General features: G+C 42.9%; 1 protein-coding gene across 1 annotated transcript in view; it reads left to right on the forward strand.

Moving 5' to 3' along the window:
- Positions 1–9,629, forward strand: part of atp2a3 (ATPase sarcoplasmic/endoplasmic reticulum Ca2+ transporting 3) — a 205,834-nt gene extending 196,205 nt beyond the window's left edge. Inside the window, exon 21 of the mRNA XM_060847938.1 lies at positions 6,801–9,629. Coding sequence (XP_060703921.1) covers positions 6,801–6,847 — 47 coding nt within the window. The 3' untranslated portion in view covers positions 6,848–9,629. The remainder of the gene's footprint in view (positions 1–6,800) is intronic.
- The last annotated feature ends 2,836 nt before the right edge of the window (positions 9,630–12,465 follow it).

Consider the following 12,465-nt stretch of genomic DNA (forward strand, 5'->3'; position numbering starts at 1 on the left):
CTCAGGTTACTGAGTTTTAAGGAAGCAAGTGTAGGATATAACAGTGGTGACGAATGTTTGTAAAACACGGCTCATCTCACATTTGAAGTACCACATGCAAATTTGGACTCCATATTAAAGCTAAGCAGGTTTACCAGAAAATGTAATAATGAAACTTTCAAAAATTGAAGCTTTTTTTCTCCCCTATTACCGCAGTGATGACCTGGGATAGGTCAATGGAGACATTTGGGAGACAGACTGAAACAAACAATTTCCAGTGACAGCATAGTTTAAAATAGAGTGAAGAGACTGAAAATTAAATGAGACACCCAGGACACTGGAGGGATGATGGCTGACTTAAGAGTACAACTCTAAATTAGTCACTTCATTGTTTTATCTTTGGGCAGTGGTGACAATTCTATTTGAAGTCTCCCCAAATGGTAATTAGAATACATTAAGTTGTATTTTTACAGGGACAATTCCTTATTAATTAGTATTTATCATATTTATTCCCAGTGTATAGGCATCACTAGCAAAGCCAACATTTATTGCCCATCCCTATTGTCCTGGGGAATGTGACAGTGAGCTACTTCCTGAACCACCTCATTCCTTGGGGTGTAGGGACTCCCTCTGCGTTGTTAGGACAGGAGCTCCCAAGACTTTGCTGTCGTGAAAGTGAAGGGTCAGTTATATAATTCCAAGGCAGGAGGAACCTTGCAGATCACGGTGTTCCCATGTATCCTGGAGGGTGTTGAGTACTCTTTGGAGGGTCAGTGTGGACTCGATGGGCTGAATGACCTGCTTCCATGCTGTTGGGATTCTATGATATGCCCTTGTCCTTCTAGATGATAGAGGTCACAGGTTTGGAAAATGCCATCTGGGTGTGTTAGTGAGTTACTGTAGTGCATCTTGTAGATTATGCCCCTGTATAATGGTGCTGGAGGGAATTAATGTCCGGTAAGAGCTGGGTTACTGATCAAACAGTTTGCTTTACCCAGAAAGGAACTCAACTTTGATTGGAGCCATCCAGGATTGTAAAATCCTATGTTAGTGTAGCTTTTTAAAAAAAAATATTAGTTTATGCTCAAACAATGGGAGAGTACTACCTTAGCAAAGACCACAAAGACAGGGATAGGTTGGAGGAGGTGAATAAAGATAATGTTGAGAATGTGAAAAGCCGAAGTGTGTTCACAAGGGGCTCATAGGTGCTTCTACTTATCATCATGACATCCTTTGAGGGGGGGGGAAGTTGAATCTAAAATTGCATTTTTGAAAAAGGTTCTCACTTTGTAATATTGGCAAATAAAAAAAAGGTAGTTTTTGTTTTGTCTGTTGTGGCACGTGAGAAAGGATCAGCTCATAGATGGAATCCTCAGTGTACATCACACTGTGTAAACAGAAGCCAGTACATTTAGCTGCCACAGTCCCCTCATGTCCTGACAGCTTTGAGCAAACCTTCATGTCAGATTTTAATAAAATCTCAAGTTTAGCTGAATCAAAATTTTTGACTCCCTGGTATTGTACGGAATTTTAAACATTGGAAGGCTTTTCAAAATGCAAGCAACTGGACATTTTTTCACCCATACCTTAACCTGAGAATTATTTCAAATAATTATGTTGCCAAGTGATTAAACCCTCTCAATTCCCCAGTTCTGTTAAAGCCCCTGTTGGCAGTGTGCCTCATCACTCCTGGTTTCAGCTAGTGCTCACAATTTGACTGAAAGTGATATTTCTGCAGAGTTTACGTAGGCGGGAACTGTTGGTTTGTGAGCTGCTCGGCACTAAAGGGGGTTGCTAATGGTTACTACAGTGCACTTCCTCCAGTTGTAGAATTGTGGCTGAATAGTGGATCTTGTCAGTTTGTAACCACATTTCCACACATCGTATCATCGACCTTAAAACCTTCCTCTGTTATGGAATGGGTTAGGGCCTGGTCATAAAAGGAGAACCCTATTATAACGCAACATTCTGACATCATTGGCCAGTCCCACAGGAGCCCATCTGCCCCTGTGTTTCTATATCCCCCAACACCACCTTTTGCTTTTTCCACCATGTTCAATTCACTTCTTAAAAAAAAAATAAGTGGAAGATAAATTTGGGACAGATATCATGGAGTTATTCACACAACGTGACTAAAACAGATTGAATAGAATAGTGAGGGACAAAGGTACATTCTTGTAAGCACCAATCAAATGCTACATGGTGTCAGGGGAGGTAGGGTGGTGAGATATCAGATTTTCCAAATTATTGAATGAAACTGAGCCAATTGGCCTTCCTAGTCTGTCAAGTTTGCAATTTTATGGCTGTATTTTAATTCACAATATCCCTCTTGTCTTTTTTTAAAATCAAATTGCGGCCTGTTCTACATTTTTTAAGAATGCAGATACAGCGTCTCTCCATTTGCTCTCAAAATAGGCTGCCTCTGAAATCTCATTAGCAATTCTTTAATTCTGGTGAACAGTTGTTTTTGCTATCTCACAGTACTTTCTCAAGATGTGCTTTGCAGTCGCATCATTTCCTGTTGATTTCCTCCCCTGCCTTTTATCAGTGTACGGTTAACTGTCCATCTGCAGACAGCACTTGGCATTCGATAGGCCCCTGTGTGTGCCTGGTCATCTGCCACTCCTGACCCATTCTGGATCTCCTGATAGCAACCCCTAACACCGGCCTCCCTGAATCAAATGTCCGTATTTTTCAACCAGAAAACCTACTCACTCACAACAACGCTGCCCTTGCAAACAAAAGCCTGTAGGCTCCTCCTCAGCTTTTGGTAAATATACTCACATTTACATCATGTGACAGAAAACCTGAAGCTTAAAAACCAATAGGTTTGTACATGAATGAACAGGCACAAAGACAAAAAAACTTTCCAACACCATTTCCTGCCGATCTACATAAGTGCACACACAGCTGTATTGTGCCCAATGGGTTTGTACACTCCTAGTAATTGCCAAACTGCCACTCAGCCCACTGTCTTTGTGTTAGCACTTTGGGAGAGCCAATCAATTAATACCACAGTCCCTGTTGTTCCCAGTAGCCCTGTATTTTTCTTTTGGTTTCAAGTGTTTATCCAGTTCCTTTTTGAAGGATATTATTAAATTTTCTTCCAAGCTATTTTTGATCATTACACCAATAACGTAGACGGGAGATCAGGTTCACTTGTGAATGTCAATACATGTTTAAAATGCGATGATTCTAATACTAGCTTTGCCTTTTGCTGTTAATTGCTTTCTCCCTGCTGCCATATCTCTCTGGGAGTGTATTTGGACTGTGCTCAGGTAAGAGGGCTCTGACTGTGTTCTTTAAAGCTGTGACTGTAAAATCACCGTGCTGCTTGTGGAAAGATTGTTTTTATATGAGTTTGTCTGGGGAAAAAAAACACCTTTGAACTTCTTCATTTTGCACTCGTCAGAATTAAGTAGTAGTAACCGAACTTTTAAACTTTGAAACTTAGACCCCATGGCATCTCAAATATCAACCATGGTCTAAACAATTCACATCCCCTTCTCATTCAGCATACAATGGTGTGTCTGCTCACAGTTTAGGTTTTTTTTGCATTGCAGTCCTGACAAAATGCTTTAACCTGGTAGCAAAAACAAATTGCTGGAGAAACTCAGCAGGTCTGACCGCCTCTGTGGAGAGAGAAGCTGAGTTAATGATTAGAGTCTAGAGACCCTCCTTCAGCACACTCAGTTCTTTGACATATTTCAGCATTAACTAAATAGAAACACAAAGTTAAAGCTTTTAAGCAATGATTTTGTATAATGGTAACTCTCTGTGGCTTCAGGGATAAGAGGAATGTTTCATTTTGGTGCTGTGATGTCAATATAGAGTCATACAGCACAGAAACAGACCCTTCGGCCCAACTCCACCATGCCAACCAGGCCTCCTAACCTAAACTAGTCCCATTTACCTCCATTTGGCCCATACCCTAAATCTTTCCTCTTCGCATACCTGTCCAAATGTGTTTTAAATGTTGTAACAGGATTAAAGTACCTTTTGTCAATCCAGCCTGTCCCATACAACCATGATTATCTTTACATTTCACACAGCCTCAACCTCATCCTCTCCCAGGAGATGCAAAACAAGGGATAAAAATCCAGGCCAACTTGGGAAAAGACTCTTAGAAACTCTTCTCTGACCGATCTGATAAATGAAAGTTGGTCCAGGGCATGTCCTTGCCCCTGGGCATTTCTGTGCAGTCCTGCCCTTTTGTACAAGATGTCCGCCACTCCAGCTAGAAATTGGTTTGGTTCTCATTGGAAGGAATTCTGGGAATTCCCAGTCTTCCAGCGCCAGCAATTGCTGTCACATTGGCACCTCCTTTCTGTGACACCGATCTCTGCAATTCAGACTAGAACTTCTGAAACTGGCATCTTCAGAAGGGCAGAGGCTATCCCAGGTCATTTTTCATAACGCAGGGTCTCTGGGCAATGCTAGGCCCGTCCCAGTATTTGCAGAGGGTTGGTCAGAAGTTTTGTGGTCACTGGTGGTGGGGAGCCAGACTGAGTGGGAAATCAGGTGTGGCTAATAGTTACAAGGATGGGGTGTGGGTCTGGGGGAGTTATCAAAGAATTTGAGGTGGTTTTAATCTAATATCACCCAGATAACCATCCTGTTAAGTATGTCTGTTCTCTTCTAACTCTCTCATTCCATCTCCAAGTCAGAGACATTCCCACCTAGGCTTCCAGGGAGCTTTGGAAATGGCTCAGCAGAAATTCAAACTTCCAAGTAATTTCCACAGAGTCAATCTGGTGGAATGTCCAACGTGTATCCAAAAGGGAATTTGGGAGAAACCTCTTTGCCCAGAAGCTGGCTAGATTATAGAATTTGCATCGGTGCCTTTAAACATCTCAGGGTCAAAAGAATGGAAGGATATGTTGAGAGGGTAGGAGGATTTGGGTGGAGCATGAACACCCTCTTAGACCAGATGGACCAAATGGCCTGTTCTGCCTTAGAAGTCAGTGTCAACTAACAGAAACTTCAAAATGAGAAGGTTACACTGTTAGATCTATATCTTTTTGAGCACTAAACCTGTCAGCAGATTCCCATTTATTGAAGAATATCTTGAAATACTTTCTTGTTTCGAATGCCTTATTAACCTTTGGAACCTGCTTGTTAATGCTTTTAAAAATTATCATAAAAGTTTTATTGCTGCAACATTCATTTTTTTTTCTCCCTCAACTGAGATGGAATGGCACTCCTTGATGTTTCTATGGTAACTGGGGCATTAGCAGGATATATTGCTGCAGGTTAACAGGCTGTGTGCTTGACATTCACGAGTCATCGCTGAGCACTGTAGACATAGCACAGGTGCTTTTTGTGAGATTTTCTCTTTCAAAGTAACTCAATTTAAATTGCTAAGCAATGCTTAGATTTTTTATAAGATGATTATTTTTTTGTCAGGCTTGATCCTCGTCACTCTGGGACCTGGGATTAAGCAGTTTTGGGGAGATGATGTGATATAAGCCTGATGGTTGCAAAGATGTTCATGAAATGGTGGCTGAGTCTCAGTTGAGCTGCCTGTAGGAATAAGGTCACAGTAAAAGAATCACGCACAAATTTGTAATCTCTGTCTAAGAAGCCAGAAAATTGAAGTTTTTGTTTTCCTACTTATACTTGCTAAGGCAGCAGTTATTGCTTATACTCAATTGCTCAAGAAATGGAGGGATAAGAGGTTATTATATTGAGGCTGGGAGGGAGCATTGTCTTACACCTGACCTCAAAACATTGGAACAAAAGTGCCAGAAATAGAAAGTCTTTTTTCCCCAATGTGTCACTCAACCTGACGAGCACCGAGTTGACAAGAAAAAGACTTCAAAGAGTTTGGGAACAGTCCGGCTTATGTAGCCTTAGAATCTGCCAGTTTTAATCGGGAGATGTTTTTGGAGATTGTAGCTCTGAAAGAGAGTGGCTGTAGAGTGATGCACTACTCCGATTCAGGGAGTATCTATGTCCAGCTTGTCCATAGAGCAATGCAGTCCTTGTAAAAAAAAAAGGTAGAGTTTGGAAAAGTGAGATAATTTCTAGTCAGGTTTTCCCTAGCCATTAGCCTAACTACAGATGGGGAGCACAACGGGATTAGAAACTCTTTGTAAATTGGGTTTAAGGCCTTAAGACTAATAAAAGGGGAATAAAAGGTGACACAAAATATTGAAGATTTTCGGATCATCTTAACCCATTATTGCAATGTGAAATGTTAAAGAAAGGGCCCAAAGAAGTGAAGGTAAAGGATGTCTGTGGTTCGTGCATAGAATCTAGTGAAGAAAAAAGAAATGGCAAAAGCTTCCTACATGCACTTATCTTTATAATATTGTGCTTTTACATTAAACCTAACGTGTCATTCCCTGAGAATTGCAACTGAGGGACAATCACAGAAATATTACTGAGGGATAATTGAGAGAGATCTATTACTGGGTGACTCATTGAGTGGAATATGACTGAGGGACATTATTGATCAGGAGAGGAATATTACCGCATCATAATCCAAAGAGCAGGAATATTTCAGTGTGATAATCATGCAGTTAGAAAATAATACAAGTATGCCCCCATTAGCTAATTTGCTAAGACGTTTAAAAACATTTCAAATCACTTTTGTCTAAACACTGAGAAACAAGACTGGTCCAATCTTGGCCTCAAAAGTATTAACAAGGTAAAATTACATCATCGTCTCTCAACTCACTAAAATTACATAAGCTAAGGATATATTTAAATAAAGTTCAATTGGTGTAGGAGGTCGTCCTGCTCCAGATCCACTACTTGAATAATGTGCTGAGTAAGATTAATGACCAGTCTTTCTAATCTCTCGTTCTCTCCTACAGATGAAGAAGAGAATAAGTACCGGAAGCGAAGACAACTGAAGTTCTAGGAGAATGCCTGGGGTTCTCACTCCTGGAGTGTCATGTGCATTGACTGCCACATGATCCGACCCACATGGAGTGTGCGGGTGAACAACTTGCCATCTCCAGTTTTGTAGCTGTCTCAGTGTATACGTGTGCAATAACTGGACTCCTGGTTTTTAATGGATGTGTGAGTGTCTGTGACAGTAAAACAGTCAACTGGAATGAAGGCTAAAAACAGAACAAGGGGATTCTTGAGCATTCTGCAGAATGGTGTGGTAATTAGCTGAATATTTCCTGCTAACAGTGTCTTTGCCTGTGTTTGTGATGTGCTATGGGACATCGCTGCCCCCTATGTAACTCCCACAAATTCAGGGAAAGACACAAAGGTCATTTGTTAATTGCTTTCTTTTGGCTTCTCTCCCTTGGAAACCGGGCTCACCTCCTTCTCTGCTGTAGTAAGGAAGTCATGTTTACATCGTTCCTCATTGCAGTTTGCACTCTGTTGTATCGAGGCAAGAGCAAACTGCAACAGTTTGGGGCATCCATGTGTTCCGGTCTCTCAGACAGCTGAGTTGAGGGCTAAAAACAGAAAAGTTAGCTTCCAATTTGCCTGCAGACCTGTTGCGCAGCATGAGGGAGGAGTTCCATACGCCCACTCTTGTGCTTTCTGCTTGTTTACTGTTAAGCCATAAGCCTGTGCAAATCTGAAACATAAAGACAGTGGCAGTGAGTTTTTGAAAATGCCATAAAGTGATGGCATTTGATTAAAATGTAAAATTGGGATTTTGCTGCAAACCCCCACCTCCACCCCCACCTCCCACCTCCACCCCCACCCCCACCCCCACCTTCACCCCCACCTCCCCACCTCCCCACCTCCCCACTCCCACCTCCCTACCCCCACCCCACCTCCCCATTAGGATTTGGTCCCAATATAGGGAAAAGCCAGCAAGTTAACCAAAAACAGGTTACTGTGATATTTGACTGTCCCTTTCTAATTTGTAGCACATTCCCAAATGTACCCATCCAGGGTGAGAAACCAGTGATATTTGGAATGGCCCTCTGCTTTGAGTGTACAACTCTCACTTTCTCTCCTGACACTGGCTCCATTGCTCACCCTGTCTTTAGATCCAACACCTCTAGCATGGAGACATTCTAACGCTCATTCTGCAGAATTCTTACCCGCTAAGTTGGATGTGAGGTCTAGATTTTGTTTTTTGCACCCTATTTTGAATCAAAGATCACCCATAGTCACTTATCCATCCGCAGACAGATATATGCTTCCCCATCAGTCCTGTCTCTCACATCCACACGCACACACCCTTCCAATTTTACCAGGTGAATAATCCCAGTGGTTTGGTTACTAATAGAATTGCTGCCCCAGGAGAAACCTCTTCTTTCTTTTTAAATGTGTAGAAACACTCCATCTTACATCTTCAGAGCAGCAGCATTACCACCTCTCACACTGCAGAATGTATGACTGTACTAAGTAACAAGAGAGTAAAATTGCACAAATTGTTTTCACTGTAATGGCCACATCCTGGATTTAAAAAGATTTTCTTTCCCATATTTTCCTCCGGCATTTTACAGATGATAATTGGGTTGACCAAGTGTGGATCTTGGAGACTGCTTTCTTTTAACACAATTCTTCCTCCGGTGTGGTCTATTAGCTGTTTTGAATGTGGGATGGGTGTGTGGGTAATTCAGGGAGACTGAGTTTGTGTAGCAGTAAATCTTTGTCAGTCAAAGCACAGTATAATAGGTACATGATCAGGTTTCTTATTTTCACACTGCGTTCAGGAATTTCAAACAGCATTGGAGGAGCTGGTTGCTAATTTGATTCTCTCCGCAGTTTGCCTATTCCTGGTGCCACTAGCATCAGCGTACAATTCAACATGCTCTATTTAACCCAGTCAAATGGAGGTAGCTTTATTAGAAGGTGTTATTCAAGCAGGCTATCAGCTAGAAATGCTGCCAGGACCTTGCCCCTTGTTGCTACGCAGAGCAACGTTGTTAGCTCATTCCATGAGTATTTCTTCCTGCACCAGTCTCCAGGGTCGAAGTGACAAAGGGGATTCTTCAACCCCGACAGCCTAACATTCGGCCTGCTTTAACCACTCTGCACCTCGATCCACAGAGTGGGAAGCAGAGAGAGAAACCATTGTGCAGATTCTCGACACCAGGGAATCATTTTCTCACTCTGTTTCCTGTTTAAAATCGTTGGGCAGAATGGTTTTGGAGTTGGGCTGGCTGGTGGGTTAGCTGTTGTAAGGCACGGGGAAGGGGAGCAGTAAGACATGTGGCCACAGTGGCACTTTACCAGCAGCAGGAGCCTGACATCATGCTCACACAGTTCAGGTACATCGGTGGCCACTTTAAGGGCTACCCCCCCCACCCCCTGCCTATTTTTCTCATGTCAGGAGAACCTGGCGCTGCCAGCAGATTGCTGACCTGCCAAAGGCTTGCTCCATACCCACCATACCCACATTGGTAGCCAAGTGCCAATGGTGCACCACCCTCTGATTGGACATCAACCCCCTTTGGGGTTCTGCTCCTGGCAAAGGTCTGATAATTGGACTCACCAAATGGATTTGTCCCTCAGTTTGAGACACTGAAACAGGCTGAGAGGTGAGTATTATCTAGCCTGAGTTGGTCAACTGTGTAAGATGCGTGTGAAAATCTTCCTCACCTTTTAGATATTGGTTCCCTGAGCCAATCAAGCTGTGTAGAATACATGGAGGAAGTGAGATCTGCAGATTCTGGAGATCGAAGAGTGTGGTGCTGGAAAAACGCAGCAGGTCAGGCAGCTTCCGAGGAACAGGAGAATCGACGTTTTGGGCAAAAGCCCTTCCTGAAGACGGGCTTATGCCCAAAACGTCAATTCTCCTGCTCCTCGGATGCTGCCTGACCTGCTGTGCTTTTCCAGCACCCACACACTTTGACTGTGTAGAATACATACCCATTTTTCTCTTTGGTGAAAATATTTCTGATTCGATGCACTTGTACACTATATAGACACAATATAAACAATAGCCAAAAGTCAACACCAAGCTAATTACAACTGGACACTATTATACCCCATCCCTGCCTCTGTGTCATAACATTTTTTTACATTTTTAGTTTTAATATTTTGTTCCTGACAAACATGTTTTGTATTTGTTTTGAAGTTGAGTTTCATTAATATTGCATCGCCTTCCTTGAACGTTGATGGGGCTGCTCAGCTGATTATGAATAACCTTCTGCTGGGGTTAGGGGCCGAACAGTCCATTTCACCTCCTCTGAAGTGAGTTGTAGCACTTTCAAAATGAGCAAGGGTCCGTGACCCCGGTCCCTGGTAAAAGCAACAGGTGCGAGCCTTCAATACAGGAGAACATCAAACCAGGTTTCAATCTATGGATCAGTACTGCTGGAACCCAGAAATGATTAAACAAAGGCTGTTAAGGGATATGAGCCAAATGCAGGTATTTGGAGTTAGGTGACTAATCAGCCATGATCTCACTGGATGAGGGAACAGGCGTGAGGGGCAGAATGGCCTACTCCTGTTCCTATTCTATTTTGTTTGTTCTTCTTACACCAGGAGGTGGTGGAGTCTGGTACAATCTAAAAAGTGCCTAGATGAGTCTATGGAATAGGAAGGGTTTAGAGGGATATGACCCAAATGCTGGCAAACGGGACTAGATTTGTTTAGGATATCTGGTCAGCATGGATGAGTTGGACTAAAGGGTCTGTTTCTGTGTGTGTTTATGACTGTAGTTGTGAAAAATCATTCTGGCACAATGCATCCTAAACACCGTTCCCTTTGAGTAGCTTGTTATCAAAGCCGCCTTCCCCTTGTATCTCTGCAGGACTCGCCAGCCTTAATCTCTCCAGCCTCTAATTCTGGCCGTAAGCACTTCCTTTCTCTCATGGTCTGACAACAGTTGTACAGATCCCACGCTCTGGAATTCCCTGCTGAATCCTCCCTGTTAAAAAGCAGCCTCAAACCTGTGTGTTGCCCCATGTTTCTGAGGGTGGCCTACCCTAAACTCTAACTAGGAGTTCAGCTCTGCAACAGTACAATGTTGTGTGATAATGTGGCTCGCTACATTAAAGGTGATCTATAGATGCAAGTTGCTGCCATTATGACTGTGATTGTGAGCATTAGGATGAAGGAAGCCTTCTGTTAGACATGAGTTCCTGTCGAAGGAACTGCGTAGCTTACGGTACAATACCACATTGGCCTTGTTCAGGTTATATACCTCACTATGCTGGGATCTTGTTTGCCATTTAGCTACAGGAGAAGCAGGAACCATTTACCAGGTTGGACTAAGCCAATAGAGATTATATAAGTGAATATGGAGCCCACAGAATGTATCTGTCAAGCTTTCAAGTGGAGATATTTCTGGTGGCCCTTATATGCTGTGTTGTATGGAATGGCTCCAATAGGTCATTTTCAAAAGGAAATGGGATGAGATATAAAGAGAGGGATTTGCAGTATCAGCTCTGAACTAAAAATACTCAACTAAGTCTGGCCACTCTATACTCATTATGCTATTTTTTCTTTTTTCATGTCCCCCCAGTTGGCACAGAACAGTACAGTCTTTTCTCCAATGTGACTGTGTTAGATTAGACAATCTTTTTGCTGTGATGAAGGCCCAGTGCAGATCACTGTGAATTCCCTCTGTGTTCACACTGGACTGAAACCTCCATTTCTGGATAGGTGTGAAGGGCCAGGTCCTTATCCACAGGGAACTAGGGCCCGTTAGATGAAGTTATGTAAGTTACCACCCACTGGGTTATGAATGGAGATTGTGATGATTGTGTTCCTGGGCACTGGAATGGGATCTGACATCACACGCCCTGGTCTCCATGGCCTGAACTGATTCTGAACAGTAGCTTCTGTTGCTAGTGACTATTAGAGTCAAATCCACTCATGAGGTTTTTAGATGTTTGCCTGCGTAGTAGAATATAACATTAGGCCGTATAACACAAACAAATGCTCGCCTTTGATAATCCTGTTTACTAAAAAGTCATTTCTGTCAAATTTAATGGACATATAAACTTTCATTTGTGTTTGACAACTCCCTGAAGTGGTCTGGAGACAGGGAGAAAGTGAGGACTGAAGATCAGCGTTGAAGAGTGTGGTGCTGAAAAAGGACAGCCGGTCAGGCAGAATCCGAGGAGCAGGAATATTTCTGATGAAGAGCTTGTGCTCAAAACGTTGACTCCCCTGCTCCTTGGATGCTGCCTGACAGGCTGTCCTTTCCCAACACCACTCTTTTTGACTCAGTGTTTGTCAGGACTGCTTACAATTCTGGTTGCCCTGCGTAGGAGGGCTGGTGTTAGACTGGAAAGTGTGCCAAGAAAAGATGTCACCAGGAGTGGAGGGTTTGAGTTATAAGGATAGGCCGGGACTTTTTTCCGTGGAGCATATAGGAGGCTTGAGGGGGTTTATAAAATCACTAAGAGCAAAGATTTCCCCAGGGCAGGGATGTCCAAGTTTAAAAGGGATCTGAGGGGCAACTTTTTCACACAGTATGTGGTGTGTATATGGAATGAGCTGCCAGAAGAAATGCTAGAGGCAGGTACAGTGACAACACCGAAATGGCTTTTGTCCAGGAGCATGAATAGGAAAGGTTTAGAGGGATGCGGGCCTAATGCAGGCAAA

The sequence above is a fragment of the Hemiscyllium ocellatum genome, chromosome 31 (genome assembly GCF_020745735.1).
Source record: "Hemiscyllium ocellatum isolate sHemOce1 chromosome 31, sHemOce1.pat.X.cur, whole genome shotgun sequence".
Lineage (NCBI taxonomy): Eukaryota > Metazoa > Chordata > Chondrichthyes > Orectolobiformes > Hemiscylliidae > Hemiscyllium > Hemiscyllium ocellatum.